At 44.2% G+C, this 17236-nt stretch overlaps 1 protein-coding gene across 1 annotated transcript; it reads right to left on the bottom strand.

Moving 5' to 3' along the window:
* Positions 1-524: 524 nt before the first annotated feature.
* Positions 525-15696, bottom strand: SLC25A15 (solute carrier family 25 member 15). Its single transcript, XM_035323830.1, has 9 exons — positions 15598-15696; positions 14767-14879; positions 13250-13335; positions 12826-12955; positions 9259-9517; positions 5256-5393; positions 4790-4959; positions 3630-3788; positions 525-2714 (listed from the first exon to the last, which is right to left on the bottom strand). Exons 4-9 carry the CDS (start codon positions 12878-12880, stop codon positions 2590-2592), a joined length of 906 nt encoding a protein of 301 aa, XP_035179721.1. The 5' UTR covers positions 12881-12955; positions 13250-13335; positions 14767-14879; positions 15598-15696; the 3' UTR covers positions 525-2589.
* Positions 15697-17236: the final 1540 nt, after the last annotated feature.

The raw sequence follows: 17236 nt of genomic DNA on the forward strand, positions 1-17236 counted from the left end.
CTGTACCAGAGCTGTTGTATCTCATGTCAGAAATCCAACATCTGCTTTAAAACACTAACACTAGTTGCTGAACTTGCTGCAGCAGTGACCTCTGGCTTCAGGGTAGGGGCACTCATCCTTCACCCCTGGAACTGAGGTCACCCATGTCTGTTCTTGGTGTTCTTCTGGCAGGGATCTTACTCTTACAGCACACAGCACATTAATCAACAATCTCAGGTCTTGAGGTAAGCCCTAATATTAGATCTGGTTTTCATACTAACAAAGCCCTAATATTAGAACTGGCTTTCATATTAACAAAGCACCAGACCCAGGGCTGAATTAGGGGTTTTCTTTTCTATAGTAGAGTACGTGAAATCTACACTTGCTTCACAGCACCTTGGTGTAGCTCTCACTCTAAGTGTGAGGGACTTCTAGAGTCAGTAAGGGGTTCTGAACCCCCTTTTCCTTCAGAGGGGTGGTGACACCAATTTTACCCTTCGCAGTTAGATAAGCGGGGGTGTTATAGCACGAACAACACTCAGGTGGTCAGCTGAATCAAACTTTATTCCAATGAATTTCTGTACCAACATCGCAGAGTTCTCAGGTGAACAATTGATACATGTGTACAGCTCAGGTAACTAGCTATAAAAATTACTGCTTAGTTTGACTCTGAAAGGTAAACTCTCAAAATGCATGCCTGCTTCTGCCCCCAGCTTCTTGCTGTAGGTGGGGTCTAAAACTCCTGCTTCTCTTGAAGCCTTAACTTCAGTATTAAAAATTGCAACTGAGCTTTAAAAAATGAAAGCAAAGACCAAAGACAAATCTATGAAATAGATTTCAGTATTCCAATGCTATTAATTCTGTTCTTAACTTCTTGTAACTATTACAGCCACACAGAAATACGATATATCTCTTGGGTAGACAACTTTAGGAAGGGGAAGGCTGAGGACTTTTGAAGTCCTGCTCTTCTACCTGAATTATTTAAACATTTGGCATAAACTGCTTTTCAAAGAATGGGTTAGTCACAGTGCTACTGTCCTTAGTGTACCAGGCAAAGTAAATCAGCACAACAGGCACTGAAAACTCTCCCTCAGCTGTATGCTGCTTTTAATTGCCTCTTTCACAGGTGTGTGAGCAGCCTGTGCTGCCCATGAAGACTGAAGAAGTAAGAAGAGTTTGGGGAACTGCAGCAAACACTTTTTTTCCTTCTGCCAGGCTACAGCCATGAAGTGGAGTAGCCAGTTTAAAATTACTCTGGCTCCACTCCTAGAGGCAGTAGATACTGAGACTTTCATCAATCTAAAGCCTTTCCCTCTACCTGGGGGTATGAAATAAGCTGTAACATACAAAATTGAGCTGTTTCAGCTGTGGCTTGTCACAGCAAGTGTAACTTGCCCGTAACTATGTTGCTAATTTTGGTGTAGCTCTGATGTTGGTAGGTTAAAGAGCTCTGCTAACCCTGAGGGTAGCTTGTCTGTGCCCTCCCCAAGGGCAGGTATGCTATACCACATAGACAACATCTCTCTGTACAAGTCCAGATCTTATTTATGAATGTTGTTCCTCTGAGACTTGCTTTTTCTTCTCCCATGTCTAGCCCTAGGCTACTGCTTACAAGGTAGAGCATGCTTACATGAAAGTCATATTTCAAAAATGCATGGGGCAGCTAGAAAAATAGGTGTTATATCATTTTTGGCTACTAACTGGCCTTATGCTGCATGTTGAATCAAGTAACACGAAGAAGCAGGCATGCCCTCCAGGCCTGAAGGTAATATGAACAGTCCCTTCACATGAGCAGTTTCCACTCAGCTGAAGAGACCCAGCACATGGCACATGTGGCAGGACTCCAGCCCAAGTCAGTTCTACACCCCAGAGACTGTGGTGTCAGTTGTCTTTGAGAAGTCAGCTGGGGCCTTCTGCTCCTCTTCAGCTTCCTGTCCTTTGTGTGCAGACTCAACCCCACAAAGGTGACCTGACCACGAGCCTGCAAGTTACAGCTTTATACTTTGAAGCAGCTTCCATTTCATGTAAGAGGAACTGCTGGAAGTGTTCAATGTACTCCAGCACTTCTTGGAAGGATTTTGAGAAGTGTTGCAAATGCTGCATGGGCTCCTTAAAACCACTTTTTTTTTTTTTTTAATCTCAAATATGTGCATATCTCAGCTCTAGGTCAAGTGGGTGAACACTTGCTACTTCTTTAGGCCCAGTCACAGGGCCAGAGTATGCAGTCAGACACCAACTGCACTGATCCTGGACAGTTATGGGGTAAAAGGGAGCTAGAAAAGGAGCTTAAACAAGTCACAGCCCTTTCTGCAGGTACCATTAAAACTAACATGTCAAGCTGTCTTTTTTAGCACCATTATAGGCAGGAAAAGACACTTCTGACATGCAACATACCCAGTGCAGAATCTGCAGGCTAGAGCTGATCCTGCTGGTCCAATTCAAGAAGCATGTACACATCTCTATAAAAATCACTTGAATTTTGAAGATTACAAATCCTAAACTGGAAATGAGTTCTTAAAATTAGGTCACTGATCTGGCACTGCTCAGACCATGATGTGATCTAGAGGTTTTTGATCATTTAAAAGGTTGTTCTCCGTTGGCTAGAAGGTGTCAGTAGGAATCTACTTGTTGCATCATAAGTTTCCGGCTGTACTCATAGGCGAGGAACAGTGCCCCATTGGCCAGGAATGCACGGATCATAGTTGGCTTCAGGCCAGAATACAAGGCAAGCACACCTGGAAATTAAATCAGACCTGGTTAGCGATTCATTAAAATGCCCATCAGCACCGAACACTCTTCTTTCATCTTTGAAGGATATTGATGAGGCAGTGCTGCTGCTTACAGGGGCAGATGCACGCACACAGCTGAACCCCCTGCTGGAGCAGCTACCTGGAGTGCTACTGGATGTAGATACAGGAGTATCTAGAGTTGTAACCTGAGTTTATTTTATTTAAGCTTCTACTGTAAGCATCTGAAGTTGTTAGGCATGACAGCATCTTCAGAAGGATTGCTCACCAGAGGATACAGCTCACAGCAGCTGTACTACAACTGGCAGAAAGACTGACAGGAAGAAGGGACAGAGCTCTGAAGTAGCTGTGCCCAAGTCAAACTCCTTCTCTGACATTGGCTTCCCCCAGTAACAGGGCCAGGAGTTGTTGTATGTGCTGCCATTTGTGTTTTTACACCATCTCCTGAAGTGCCTGGTACAGGCCTTTTCCAGATGAGATGCTTAGGTAGAAGCTCCAAGTTGGCAGTCTGGGTAAGACTCGTTTACCAAACTGCTGTCAGCCATATACCAGCTTCTAGAGGTAAAGAAAAATTCTCTACCAAACTTTACTGGTTCCTTCAATTTTCATTTGTATGTTTGAGCACAGAATTCATTCGTCTGCTTTTTAATGCTTACTGAGCTTTTGTTAGCATTAACTTAATTGTCTCCTGAATCAAAAGATACAGCACAATGCAGCATGGCTCAGTTTCTGGATTCCAAGATTTCCAAACTACATCATCATCAGTATTTCTATTAGAAACTGTTACTGTCAGTCTCTAACACACCATCAATGGACAAGATTTTTTTAAGCAGTTCTTGGTACCAGAGGAAATGGATTTGGAACTGGAGCCCATCAGATTCAGTTGCTGTCCTGCATGCTCACCTTCAGTTCTCACAACAGTTACAAATGTTCCCATAAAGCCTGTCTGCTTCCCAGCCATGGAGAGAACCTGAATTCTAGACTTGATGCAGTCCACGGGATACACAGCGATCCACAGACAGCTGCCTCCAAAACCTCCACTTAGCAGCAAGGGAAGGGGACCTAAGGTTAAGAAACAAGATTTTATACACACCACGAAACATTCACCAACATAAATGGCATGTTATTTCTGCAGAAGTCAAAGAGAAGGCAGAGGGCCCTGCTTATGAAAAAAGTGCAATTTCTGCTTCCCCACAAACTTTAAGTTAATTTTAAGCCACTGCTAAGCTGCAGGTCTAGCCAAAAGCTCAAAGGTTGCAAGGAGTGCCTTTCAGTTTATTGGCCATGCTAAGAAAGCACAAGCCAGAGCTGTATTTTGACTGCGTTAACTAAATTAACTCTACTCCTTTCACACTTTTCAGTGCTAATTATGGAACAGTTTAGAGTAATATTACAGTGGTGCTGATCATCTTTACAGAGATTTTGTTTTTGTTGCAGTGAAATTTTTCTGTCAGTCATTTTCATGTTTTCCATTTTGTGTTTCAGGTCAGATTTTTATAAATGTTTTGCAAAACCAAGAGTTTAGAACACATGCAGCTGACATACTAACTCCCAGCAAGACAAAGCAGCATTGTTCAGTCTTTCAGAAGGAGACAAACAATCTTTATTCTGGCATCTCCTCCTTTTTGGATGTCTGATTTTCAGTCCCAGTGTTCTCTTATCATTGTAATGGCATCTAACGGTCGGCATCGTGCATTTGTACACCCTTCAAAGTGATACAGCTAAAGACTCAAATATCGCTCCAAACAGCTGCTGAAATAGAGTAGTTCAGAGATGCTAGTGCAATGTCAGATATTTAACGGGTTTTGTAATGCTGCTGCAGCTCACTCTATTTTCCATTTACAATATATCCTGCTCTATTAGAAAGTGATAACCTCATTCATTAATTACTGTGTATATACAAAGTGCAGATCTTTGTATTCTGTATGCCCAGTTCCTTGTGTTTTAAATGTGTTTTACATCTGCTGTGCATCATCAGCATAACTTCAAGGTAGTATGTCCCCTCCTCCCTCACGTACCCCATGACAGCCCCTGAGAATCCGCCTGGAAGAAGGGCACCGTACCTAATTCATCTTTTGATCTCCCAGAGGCGAAGAACGTCCGGCTCAGTTCATACCCGCCAAAGAAGAAGAAATAGCCTGGGACTTCCCGCAGCAAAGTGCTGGACAGACCACGGTAAAATCCAAGGGGACCATCCTTTTGGATAACACTCTTCACTACTGACCAAACTGTGCTGGTAGAGAGGTTGATCCAGTTAGTGATGCTTAACAGCGAAGGTTACAGAACAACGAGCTACTGTGGCTACAGGTAGGAGTTAGACCAGTGTGTAGAAAGCAGGACTCAAGCAAAACTCTGAGCAAGATCCTCCCTGGAGTCCATCACTGGCATCCACTTTTACTAGTGGATGTACTGTGATCCTCCCCATCACAGCTCTTCTCTGACTAACAACAAACGTGGCACCACTGAGCCAACACAGAATTAATAAATACACAGAAGGGATTCAGATGTACAGACAGGGACTATACTTACTTGTGCCCCTGCACTATCTTTCCCGACAGCTGCATTTCGTGCATGGCCTGCAGCCGGCACTTCACCAGCTCCGTGGGGCAGAGGACCAGGGTGGCAAAGGCAGAGGCGAAGGAGCCTGCAGCAGCGTTCTGCAGATCACTGCAAGAGAGAAACTGCAGAGGGTATTTGGGCACCGGCCTTCGGCGCAGCAGGGCCACTGCACCAGCAATCAGCTTTGAGAACCTGTACCACACGTATTGTCAAACTGAAGGACAGCCCTAGGGGAAAGGCTCTCAAGAGGAAGGGCAGCTCCTTGAACTAGGGAGATGAAGGACGTAGCTCATCCCATCTTTGTGTTCAACTCGTACACATCCTTTTGACACCCAAAAATATGTATTGCAACCTTTACTTTTTTTGCTGTGTTACTAATTGCAACACAACCAAACCTTCCCCTTCTTAGCTTTATAAGAATTTCCTTAACACTTTCCAGTGGATAGTTCTGGGGGACCAGTTACTACTGCAAAGAGCAGTAATTGCCTGATTTGGTTCACACTGTTCTCAAGTGCACCTTAGGAGTAATAAGGAAAGGTTTTCTGTGGGAGATGGTAGGAGTCTGAGACTAAGGCACACTGGACCCCTGTAATTCACCTCTATAGATGTGCTGCCATGAATGCAACCCACGTGAACTGGATATAGTGCAGCCACAGATGGCACCACTGAAAAAGACAGCAGTGTGACCTGCATTAACCCTCAGCATTACGAGCTGGGACTTTTTGTGGTGACCTTACCCATCCTGCAAACACACACCTACAGCAGAGGTTGATCCTACAACTCTTCACCTCACGGCAGCATCATGAAACTTAAGTGGTGACATGAAACAAGCCTTGTGTCATATTCAGATGCTGCAGTGAAAGAACTGTCAAGCTAGAGGAAATCAATAACTGTTTGCAGAGCAGCAACTGAATAAATAGGAAATGGCAACACTGATTGCCCAATCCTCCTGCAGAACCCAGCTGGGTGTAACAGGGATCTGAGATGCACTAGAGCTCAAGACAGAGCAAGGCAGAGTTAAAAATACAGTAGATGGCTGAGCCCTGCAGTTGTTAAGTGATGAGCAAAGTAATAAGGTTACACACTGAGGAACTGGGGTAAGAAAATATGGAATAGGTGCCTTCCAGCTATGTGCTGAAGGGTACACAGAATCCTTTCTCCTTCAGAGAGAAAAAACAGAGGCTATCAGACTTAAGAGCTCTAACAGGAGGTAAAGACCTAAAACTAGACTTCACCATAATTCAGGTCTCTTCTACTTTTGCCTGTCTTGATACTTAATTCTACATCCAACAGTTTAACTAGGCCTGCTGTTTAGGCTTTGGTCTTTAACGTATCAAACCTCATTGCACACATGATGAGCCTTGAATCCTGTCCAAGTTCCCTCCCAACTCCAGTGAGTAATTCGGTATTTTTCCAGGTGGGAAAGTTTTGACCACCCAGCACGGGAGCAAGAATCACCCACTCTTAGCACTGCTGCTTCATCTATAAAAGGCATTTATCTTGTTTTTCAAAGAAAGCAATCTACTTAAGATGGCCAGTCACGTACTGAAGAAGTCAAAATGAGGTGAACAAGGATAATAGTCCGCTCAGTTTAGACTTTGGCATAGGATGAGATCAGTTTGGTTGGGCTAAATGGGCATTAAAAGAAGAGGAATTTAGCACTTCTGTCCTTTGGGTGGTCTCAGCTTAGACTTTGGCATGGAATCAGTTTGATTGGATTAAATGGACATTAAAAGAAGTGGAATTTAGCACTTTTCTTTCCATTTGTTTTCTTTTTTGACTTGCGCACCAGTGGCATTTATTCCTTCAACTGGAAAAACTGTTGTTTTGCAACTGTCCTTGGAACTGTTTTGTAAGGCTTCACACGCTGACCCTAAGCACAAGGAGGCAGGCCTATTTCCAAGCCAAACTTATGTTACTGAAAATTTAACCAAAAGCAAAACCAAACTATGTAGCAATTGCTTAGGTAGTGGTAAGGAAAATGATCAGGCTCACCTGAGTTTGCTACTTCACACCTTTCTGCTTTGGGGTCATACAGCCCAAGAGTTTTTAAAACAGCAGAGGCAATGAAGGTAGTGATAGTTCCTGTCACATCTGGAGGACAGCCACCTCAGTTTCCTCCCTCCCCTACAGCATACTACAAATGTTTCTTGACTCTTCCAAAATGAGAATGGGCGGTGATGCCTTGGACAGACCACATGTACTCAGGGCACAACTACAAACCAGGTCAATACATTCTCTTACAGATGTGCCTCATAAGGTACCTCCAAAAGAGTCCAGATGAAGACAGCAGCACCAAGGGAAGCATCTTTCAAATCAACTTAAATCCTTTAGCTTTTTGTCGTAATACAGCCCTGCACATCTGAGTGGGTAGGAAAAAATAATGGGTCTGTAGCCTAAGGAAGCAGAAGATCCCTAACCTAAGAAAGCAATGAAAAAGGTGCTAACAATTCTGTCTCAGCTGGGAGGTTTCCAGTGACAGAAAACAGCGAATGAGAATACAACTAGAGAGTAATTAGTATTTATCACCTCCTATTTTCTCATGCCAGGTGTATTAAAATAGAGCACATCTTAACATATGACAGCAGAAAACACCACGTGCAATGCCACTTTTAGATACCTGCCTCACACTCAGGTAGCTACCCGTGTCATATCAGAGGTCTACAAAGTCACGGCTTCCCCTGCCACTTCCTTTTGAAGATGGATGCGACAAAAAGGCCAAACGAAGCCAGTAATAAAAAGGTGAATGAGACGCAGCCTTGCGTTACTCTTGGAATAAATGGAGTGAAGACAGTATGAGAAGTCCTGTGGGACAGCACATGGATGGAGACGGTGCAGTTACTCCCAGTGCTGCACAGACACCCCTTGAGACATGCACAGCAGTACGGCACACTAACTGCTGGATCGCTGGCAGCTGAGTGAAGCACCCGGAGAAAAGCCATCCTAGCTAGAAGGAGGCTAGGATCATCACGCCAGTGTATAAACCCATGGCTTGGTCACACCCTGAACACTCTGCACAGCTCTGGCCTCATGAGCTCAAAAGCCAGATGCATTGGTATTGCAGGAGTTCAGAGAAAGGCAGCTAGGACAAGCACAGGAACAGCCCTGAGCTGTCCTCTCATGAGGAGGGCTGGGATGGGATCCTTCCGCCTAGGAAAAAATAAGACTTGGGTGTGGAGGGGAGGCACAGAGCAATAGAAAGAGATCTACAAGATCCCAAGTGATATGGAGACAGTGGCTAGGGACCAGCTGTTCCCTGTCTCTTCCAGTTACAGAACTAGTAACTATCACCCACAGAACTCCCTGCCAAAGTGCAGGACCTCAAAAGAATTCAAGGGGAGAGTGGAGGAGTGCTTCAAGAGATCCACTTCAAGAGATACAGTCACTGATTAAAAAAAAATAAAAAAAAAAATCACACCAAGATCAAGAACTAAGAACTAAGAACTAAGATCTCTGAACTAAGAACACAGGCTGGCAGAGGACTCAGTATTAAATTCTTCCTCTCTTCTTTCTCATTCTTTAGGCAACCACTTATTGCCAGTGCCGTAGACAACACCACTGTGCTTAAGGGATCCTTTAGTCTAAATACCCTTATGTTTGAGCCTTTGAAACTCACAGGAAACAATACAAAAAGCAGCCTCCTTTCCTCTTAGTACACGTCTTTGTAAGAGGAACCATTCCCCACCCTGCAAAGGCAGGACAACCTAGGCAACTCAGTCCCTTTGGCAAAGCTTTGCGGGTCTTGAACATTTCAAGTAAGTTGTGACCATTTAAACCAGCCAACTGCAGTGACAGCTAGCTGGTCACATCCTAGCACAAAGATCTATATTCCAGATCTACATACCGCACTGCATGCTGGTGGAGAGGGGCCTAGGACACCAGCTGCACCTGGGGAGTATTTACTAGTAGCAGTTGCATGATTCCCCACCCTCCCCCATTTGTTTTAAACACAAAGGAGATTTCAGTTACTAACCTGAGCTTTGTTTTCCTGTCTACTCCAACAATTTTTCTCACAATTTGTTGGCAAAACCCATAGCACATGAACAGGACGGAGTTCTCTGCGATGTTGGCTACCAGTGCTGGCGAGGTCCCCTTGTAGAAGCCTCGAAACCCCACTTGTTTGTAGGTTTTCACAAAGCAGTCGACAATCCCTTTGTACATGTCAGGGAACGTCTGCATCTTCACCTTCGCTGTGTCGAAGGGCTGGCCAGTCACCACACATGCTGTTCCACCTGTGCAAGGTGATTCTCGTTAAGCATTTCTTCACCTTAATAAAAGCGAGCATCTAAATTAATCAGTTCACTTATGAGTACTGAATTATTCCTTGGCAATCAAGTCATTTGCAATCAGCTAAGCAATGTTTTCACTTGCTCATTACTGCAGTGGTTCAGACACCCTCCAATTCTATGATCCAGCTCTAACAAAACAAGATGATTTGTAATCAGGTGAGAGACACCTCCAGGACAAGAGGAACCCTGCTTCAAGTGTGCTAAAACTGATTAACACGTTATAAATTGATAACCACAGATACAAATCCTTCACTTCAATAGGCTGAATGACTCTTATTTACATTTATTCCCACATACTGGGACAGCATAGGAAAAGTTTAAAAGGGCAAGAGGGCAAAGTTTCCTAATCCGTTATCTTTTCCAAACGGAATTGCAAGGTCAATACCCCAAAAACCTGTGAGATACTTCTATTGGTGTTGTCAATAACCACTCTGCCCACAGTGTAATACTCTTCCATGAAATCTAACTCAATTCAGTGGTCTGCAGAAGAAGTTAGATATACTATTTCAGTACGAAATATCAGTGTACACTGACAGCAGTCTGTTGGGAGCTGATACCTAACAAGAAGCATATGACACCTGAGCCCTACTTGGTTTTGTTCTTAAAAGAAGAAAAATACTAAAACTGAAACTGATCTTTCAACAAAACACTGTAGGCATGCAAATACCTTAAAGATGGCAAGATAACAAGATGCTGTTTCTTCATTTATGTAGCTGAAATAGCCGTCTGTAAATCCAGATAATGTAAAAAGAAAGAAATAAGAACAAATGCATGTATCCAATTAAGATTAGGTAACTTTCTTCTAAGATGAAGAGTTAAGCAAATGCTTGTTTAACCACTGCAATTCTTATTTGATTTTACTCTTAGCAAACACATTTGTTGTTACTCTGCAAAGAGATACTTCAGGTCTTTAAGAAGAATTCAGGAACCTAGCTCCCATAAAACTCGATTCTCAACTAGATGGATCATTAAAAGTTTAAAAGCAAGTCACACAAGAAGGCACGAAGAGCTACTTGCTCTGGAAGGGACAACCAGGAGAGAAGTAGCTGGCTCAGGGCAGTAACGGTCACGTAAACCTCAAATGAAAAACAGAGCAGGGCTCTGGAAAGACACAGCAAATACTACTTCCAGGGAGGTCAGGTAGATAGGAACCTTGAGAACTAGCGTTAGGTTCCTGTGTAAAGGCAGACCTAAAACATCCCATGTAGTAAAATAATGGCTGTTGGAAGAAGTGCAAGACAAGCAATAATGGCCTTGAGCATCCAAAGCTCAAGAAAACTGGGAGTTGATTGAAGACCTGTTCTGAAAAAGAGAAAGTGCTCTTCTTACTGCATCTCTAGAGGGGGCATGAGAAGCTTAGTAAAACACAACAACCAACTCCGTAAGCCCCAAGGTAAAGACCAAAAGTCCTGGCTAGTATCTCAAACATTAAGGGGAAAAATTCTCCCAGCCAGAAGTAGAAAGTCTATAAAACTAAACAAGCCCAAAACAGCCCTGCTTGAAAGTTTGGAAAAATGTACTCCTAACTGTAACAGTAGCATGGTGGGAAAGAGTCCTGCTTAAAGTGATTAGAGGTTGCTAAGATCCTAGGCAAAGGACTATGACCCAGAGGCAGGTAAATGACTTCTTTATTCTTGTTCAGAATTTACTTGCCCCAATACGGCATTACTTATCAGCTCATCGAGACTGTATCTGGAGAGGAAGGTAAAGTCAGGTTATGCATTTGCTGAGGAACAAGCTGTTTGCATAGCTGTATACGCTTCCTAAAGGGCACAGAGACACAAGAATAACACAGCACCAGGCACTACCAATAAACACAACCAATACTGAACAAGTAAGTGGAGAGAATGTGGAAAATAAACACTACAGGAACAGTAAAGCCATTGATTACAACAGAGGTAGAAAAGAAAACTAAAAGGAACAAGAACAATGATTTGTGAACAATGAAGTCACACTGAAAAAGGTCTGAATTCCTCCACCCTATCTGAAATAAGGGGAACTGTATCAGAAGAGAAAACAGCACAGTAAGTCTTAAGATTCTCTAATCTTTACTGCCAAAACAAATGAACAAAAAAGACAGGCAAACCTGCATACGGTTTACCTGAACATGAACATGTAAGAGTATCACCAAGAATGGATTTCTAAGCTAGTTTTCAGCCCTTGCAGTAGCCAAGAAAGGACACACTAAGGCTTCAACTCAGAAAGTCAGACTTCTCCACTGCCCTGGATGTTAAGAATGGCATTCCTAAACTGATGTGCTGAGAAGAAAAGCAATCATCTCCCATTTAAGAACCAAGGAACACCAGCAAAACTGTCAAGAACTGCTCAAGCATTAAGTTGTTACTTTGCAAAACAGAGCAGAGCAGATGTTAGCTACTTTTTTCTTTATTTTTTATTTTTTTAAAAAAAGACCTACCCTCACCCCCCCAGAAAAACTGAATGAGCAGATTAACAGAAAGATTTTCTTAAGGGAATGAAGGAGTAACAGCAGAAGCACTTCCCCTCACAGGGATGCAGGGTGTTGTCTAGTCAATGGCATTGTGCCACGACTAACAAAGCAAGTATTGGTTGGGCAAGATATGTTGGAAGACCAAATGCTTTATGAAGGTGCCACATAGGGTTTGTATTGCCTGTCACCCTTCGCTCTCTCACTGCACTAATGTTAACTCCACTCTGACAAATGACCTCCGATAACTAGCCTTGAATGCACTACACACCATTAGCACTGTCATAAAAGGACTGACTGTAACAGCTATTTTAAGGGCAAGAAAACAAAATAAATCCATTTGTTTAAACCCGTTACAACAGTACATTAGATAAACCCCTCCTGGAACCTTTTCAGTACAAACAGTGTCAAATTAACTTTTCTATCCCAATGTTTAATCTCTTCTGGACAGCTTTTATGAAAAACTGTAACTAGTACCTCTGTAACTAAGTCTGCCCTCAAGACAAAAGCTTTGCTAGTGCTTCCACATAGCTTTTTCAACCCTCCTCCCTCCCCTTGAGATGAAGCCTAGAATCTCAGGAAGACTCCTTTGCCCTGGTAATTAACAACTCATTCATCCCTCGGCCACGGACATTACCAGTAAGGTAATATCAGTGAGACAGTGCAACTACTTCCACTAGCCTTGAAATACAGAAGGAGATATTTTCCCCCGATCTCTAAGCAACGGGAATTTGCTTTTGAACACTTCCATGTATTAAAATTGTCCCTCAGAAGTTGAGTGCAATTAAGTGCTCTCCAGCATTACCTGCAGCTCCTGCTGTGAGGTCAATAGCGGCCTGAAGAGCAGAGTTGATCCTCATGCTTCACAGTTGTTTATTGGTTACTACAGAGTGAAAAGCCTCCCGTTACCTGGAAGATGTCAATGTATTTTCCTCCTGAGGGAAAAGAGGACAAAGCATACACAATTTACAATAACTGACAGGCAAAAACATCACATGTATGCTTTCACTTCCATTCAACTTGTTTCAAAGCAGCTAGTAACAGAAAACACTTGCCCCCAGAACTAAACTGAGATGTAGCATACCTGTGTTTTGACTGCTTCTGACACATTAGGCAAACCCTCTGAAGTATTACTGCCTAGCTTCAGTTTGAGGTTTCCAGTAACTAGCCTTCCTGGAGCTGTCACATGAAATCACAGGGTACCTCCAGGGAACACTGTTGAACATTACCTTTCTATTGATTACAAAAACAGTGTCTCCAGCAGGTGTGCAAGGCTAGCTGGCAGGAATATTTCCCCCTGGTCTCAGCTCCCCACCTATAAAGCAAAATAGAGAATTGTTCTCCTCATGGTGAACACAAGCCCAGAAAATTATATTCATCATCACGCAGGATACAGGCACATTAGGTATTTCTACGTGGCTCTGAGAAGATACGAATAGAAAAGAATGAGAATGAACACTTAGAATTGGGTCTGGCTGTCATGTTCCTAGTGCAAGTCCCTGCACAACAGCACATTATAAAGTAAAATAAGAAATATACCTCATGTTTTAGGAAGGCAGCTGGAAAGCAGAAATACAAAGGCAACGGTTTCAAATAAAACATTCAAAAGAATTCTGTTTTCAAGTTTGCAGCAAGGTAATTTCATGGGGTGAGCTGTTACGACAAGCTTGCTCATTTGGAGTAATTTGGAGTAAACACCGAGCCAAAGAGCTCCCACTGTTTCAGAACCATGTTGCTGAGCTAGATGCTTGGCTGGCAGTGCTGTCAAAAAAGCCACATGGGTCTTAAAAAAAACTCACACACGTGAATCAGTGTCTCATTGACTCTTAAGCTTATTTTCAAGCAGAATAAATTGGGGAACAGTATTTTCCATTCTTATACCCACTGCAATCCTTCTTTTGAAGCCTGCTGCTTCCCAAAACATGTTTTTAAGCCATACCAACTGGAAGCATAACTTCCACTAGGTCACATTGGAAGAATAATAAAAAATATTGTGTGAACCACATTCTTCTTACAACTTCTATGTTACAAGCACAGGTACAGGCTTGTATACAAGCAAAGCTTTAAGAAAGCCCATCTCTGAACAAGTTTGTTATTTGTGAGCTTCAAGAAAACAGGAGGCCAAGTACTGTCACTCAGTTTCACGCCTAACCTGTTTAGGTATGTTGCATGAATCAATGAAATAGGTTAAAAAAACAACAGTAGTCAACAACAGTAGTCTTAATAAATTGATTGCACAAATGCTTGCTATTTCTGGATTGCCATTATAGGTTGGAACTGTTTCACTGCTGACAACACAGTAAGCTTGATGTTATTTCAGAATCAGAAGAGTGGCTCCTGGACCAAGTTACCCCTCACTATCCTATACGCCTCATTAGTGTTCATGCAGCACTCTGCGGCTTCGCTTCTCCTTTAGAAGGAACAGAAGAAAGAATGATCTTCAGGACAGCCTCTGAATGAATGGACTTCACAGAGAGCAACAATTGCCTGCCTTCAGTAACATGCACACTGCTTGCATCATACCAAGTGCTTATCAGCTTGTGCCAGCCCCCAAAGCGAGCACATGCCATATCACCCACGGCTACCCACCAAAAGCTTCTCAGCAAATGGAAAAACAAAGATGCATATAAAGTATAAAAGTTTTTAAGACTCAGGTAAGTTTACTCTCCTGATCCTTAAGAGCACACTGGCACTTTCAGAAGACTTGCAACTTCGTCAAAACTACTGTCATTAGACACATACATACCTTCTCTCCAGGGAAGTCCTCTTTTTATTAACACTATCAGATTCAAAACTGCATGTAGGTATCCTAAGGTAACAACTGCTCTGTTACTTCTAAAGCAAATCCAAACTTCAAACCTGGAAACACAGAAGTATCAGTAAGCTTAACAGGTCCTGCAGTCTTCCACCCCCAGCCCCGGATGCATTCGGCACAGATAACTTCTCCACACGCTAAGCAAATAAAACCAGGAGGCAGCACCGCTCCTTTCAGTGAAGGCAGGCCGTAATTCTACTCCCTCAAGGTCACCTCAGGCCAGCACCACGTGCAGCGGAGTTACACCAGGTCTGGGCCGTGACAGGCTGCGGCATGTGCTCCTCACCACCACTGAAACGCACTTTTTCGTAGCTAGACTGGCTACTCCAGAAAGAAAAGCACTTTTTAGTAACCAAACTGCCAGCTCCGAAGCGGGCAAAGCAGCCTTGCAGCTTTAGGCACGTAGGAATTAGGCGGCGAGTGGGGTAGCCGCGTTTCCCCAGGGTTCCCGCTCGCTGTGACGAGAAAAGGTCAGGCGCGCCTGCAGCGGGGCGCACCGCCCAGGTCCCGCCGGGGGATGCGAGCCCCGCGCCCGCCGCCGCTCCGCCGCCCGTCCCCTTCCGAAGGAGCCGCAGCGCCCGAGCCGGGCCGAGCCCGGGGCCCTCCCGCCGGGCCTCGCAAGCCATGTAGACCCGGTTCCCAACCGGTTCCCACCGGGGACCCCTCGGCGGCTCGCTCCGTGCCTTCTTCTCCCTCTCAGGCCTCCACCACCGTACGCCTCCCGCTGCGGAGCTAACCTAGTTCCCAGCAGCCGCCACTCACCGCAGCGCGCCCGGCGGCCCCGCCGCCCCTGGCCCTATAAAGGCGGCCAGGGGAAGGCGGCGCGGGCCCCCTCGGCCCTGGGGAAGCGGTGGGCGGGCTGCGGGGCCGGGCAGGGCCGGGAAGGGCTCGGGAGGCGGCGGCGGCCTGGGGTGCCCCTGGCGGAGGGGAGGCGGCGTGCGGCCTTCCCCGCCGCCTCCTTGCGGTTCTGCTTCATGCACCGCTGGGAGACCGGGTTTTGGGGTCCTTTGGGAACAGCAGGTAGCAGGAGACGGTGTGTGTGCATCCCGCCGTGCCCAAGGGGGAGGCTGTAGCGGCCGGAGCATCGTCCCCTCGCTGTCCTTTCCCGCTGCTCTCCTCCAAAAGAAACACAGCTTCCATCGAGGTTCTGCAGGTGCTGTGTGCCTCCGCAGGTGGTCAAGCCCAAGACTGGGTGGCCATATGGTCCGTCTCCTCGGCCACGGGCTCTTGCATGGCGTGCAGCATGCCTGGGTGCTTGAGTGCACTGGAAGCACGGGCAGGATTCTGCTGTTTGGCTCAAATAGCACCGAATTCTTTTGTAAACTCCTTCCCCCCCCTCCCCCCCCCCAAAAAAAAAAAAAAAAAGCGATTGGTGGGTTCTCTCTGAGCTTACTGAGCACAATGTAAGTGAATTTATGAATTAAAATATCAGTAAGATGGTGTTCGGGTTTTGTTTGCTTCTGTGTTTATTTACCTCTCCGCCCCCCCCCCCCCTTTTTTTTAAAGAAGCAATAAGCTAGGAATTAAAGTACTTTAATAACAGAGTTATTTCTCTAGAATCCACAAAACTGAAGTAATTTCTAAGACAGCCATTCAACCAGCAGCAAGAACCTGACCAGAGCATTTTTTCTTCTGCCTCCCGCTTGTTTGCAGTATTCAACATACTTTTCAATGTCATTCAAGCAATGCAGGAGAAGAGAAATTCATTTGTGGCCATTCTTTATTCTATGTTCCTGAATAACAGGTATGTCAAAAAATGGCTGTTACCTCTTTCCTAAAATACAAATTCCCTGATAAATTTTACATGTGTGTTAGAGGACTAAGCTGTACAGGTTTGGAGCTATCTTATACTTCAGGAATAGAGATACAACAGTGTTAAGTCTTAAATCTAAAGGTAGAAACATCTGACATCATTGATAGTGAATAAAATAAAAAGGATTTTCCTCTTCCTGTTTAGGTGGATTGAACATTCAAATAATTGTGGAGACACAACCTAAAAGGTGTTCCTGTTCTGAGGCCTGCTAAAAACTCTAGCTTTATTTGCATGTAAGTGACTCATAGTATGTTATACTGGATGTGGACAGACATTTGCAAGCGATTTGCTGCAGATCAACAAGTGACTTTTAAGTTACCACATTTATACTTCTAGATTTTTGGGAATATGGTGTAGGATACAGTGGCTTAAACAACCATCATGAGGTTTAATATCACTTTACTACACTGAACCTGTACAAAACTCAATTTTTTCCCCCTTTTGGTTAAGAATTAATTGAAGTGCTTCCAATCAGGCTTTTCCAAAGCGATGCCCAGTTGAAAACAGTAGGATGCTGTATAGCCCACATGTATTTGCATGCATCGAGACAGACAGACATTTTAGCTTACACCCATAGTGTTTTCTCTC

The sequence above is a fragment of the Oxyura jamaicensis genome, chromosome 1, assembly GCF_011077185.1.
Source record: "Oxyura jamaicensis isolate SHBP4307 breed ruddy duck chromosome 1, BPBGC_Ojam_1.0, whole genome shotgun sequence".
NCBI lineage: Eukaryota > Metazoa > Chordata > Aves > Anseriformes > Anatidae > Oxyura > Oxyura jamaicensis.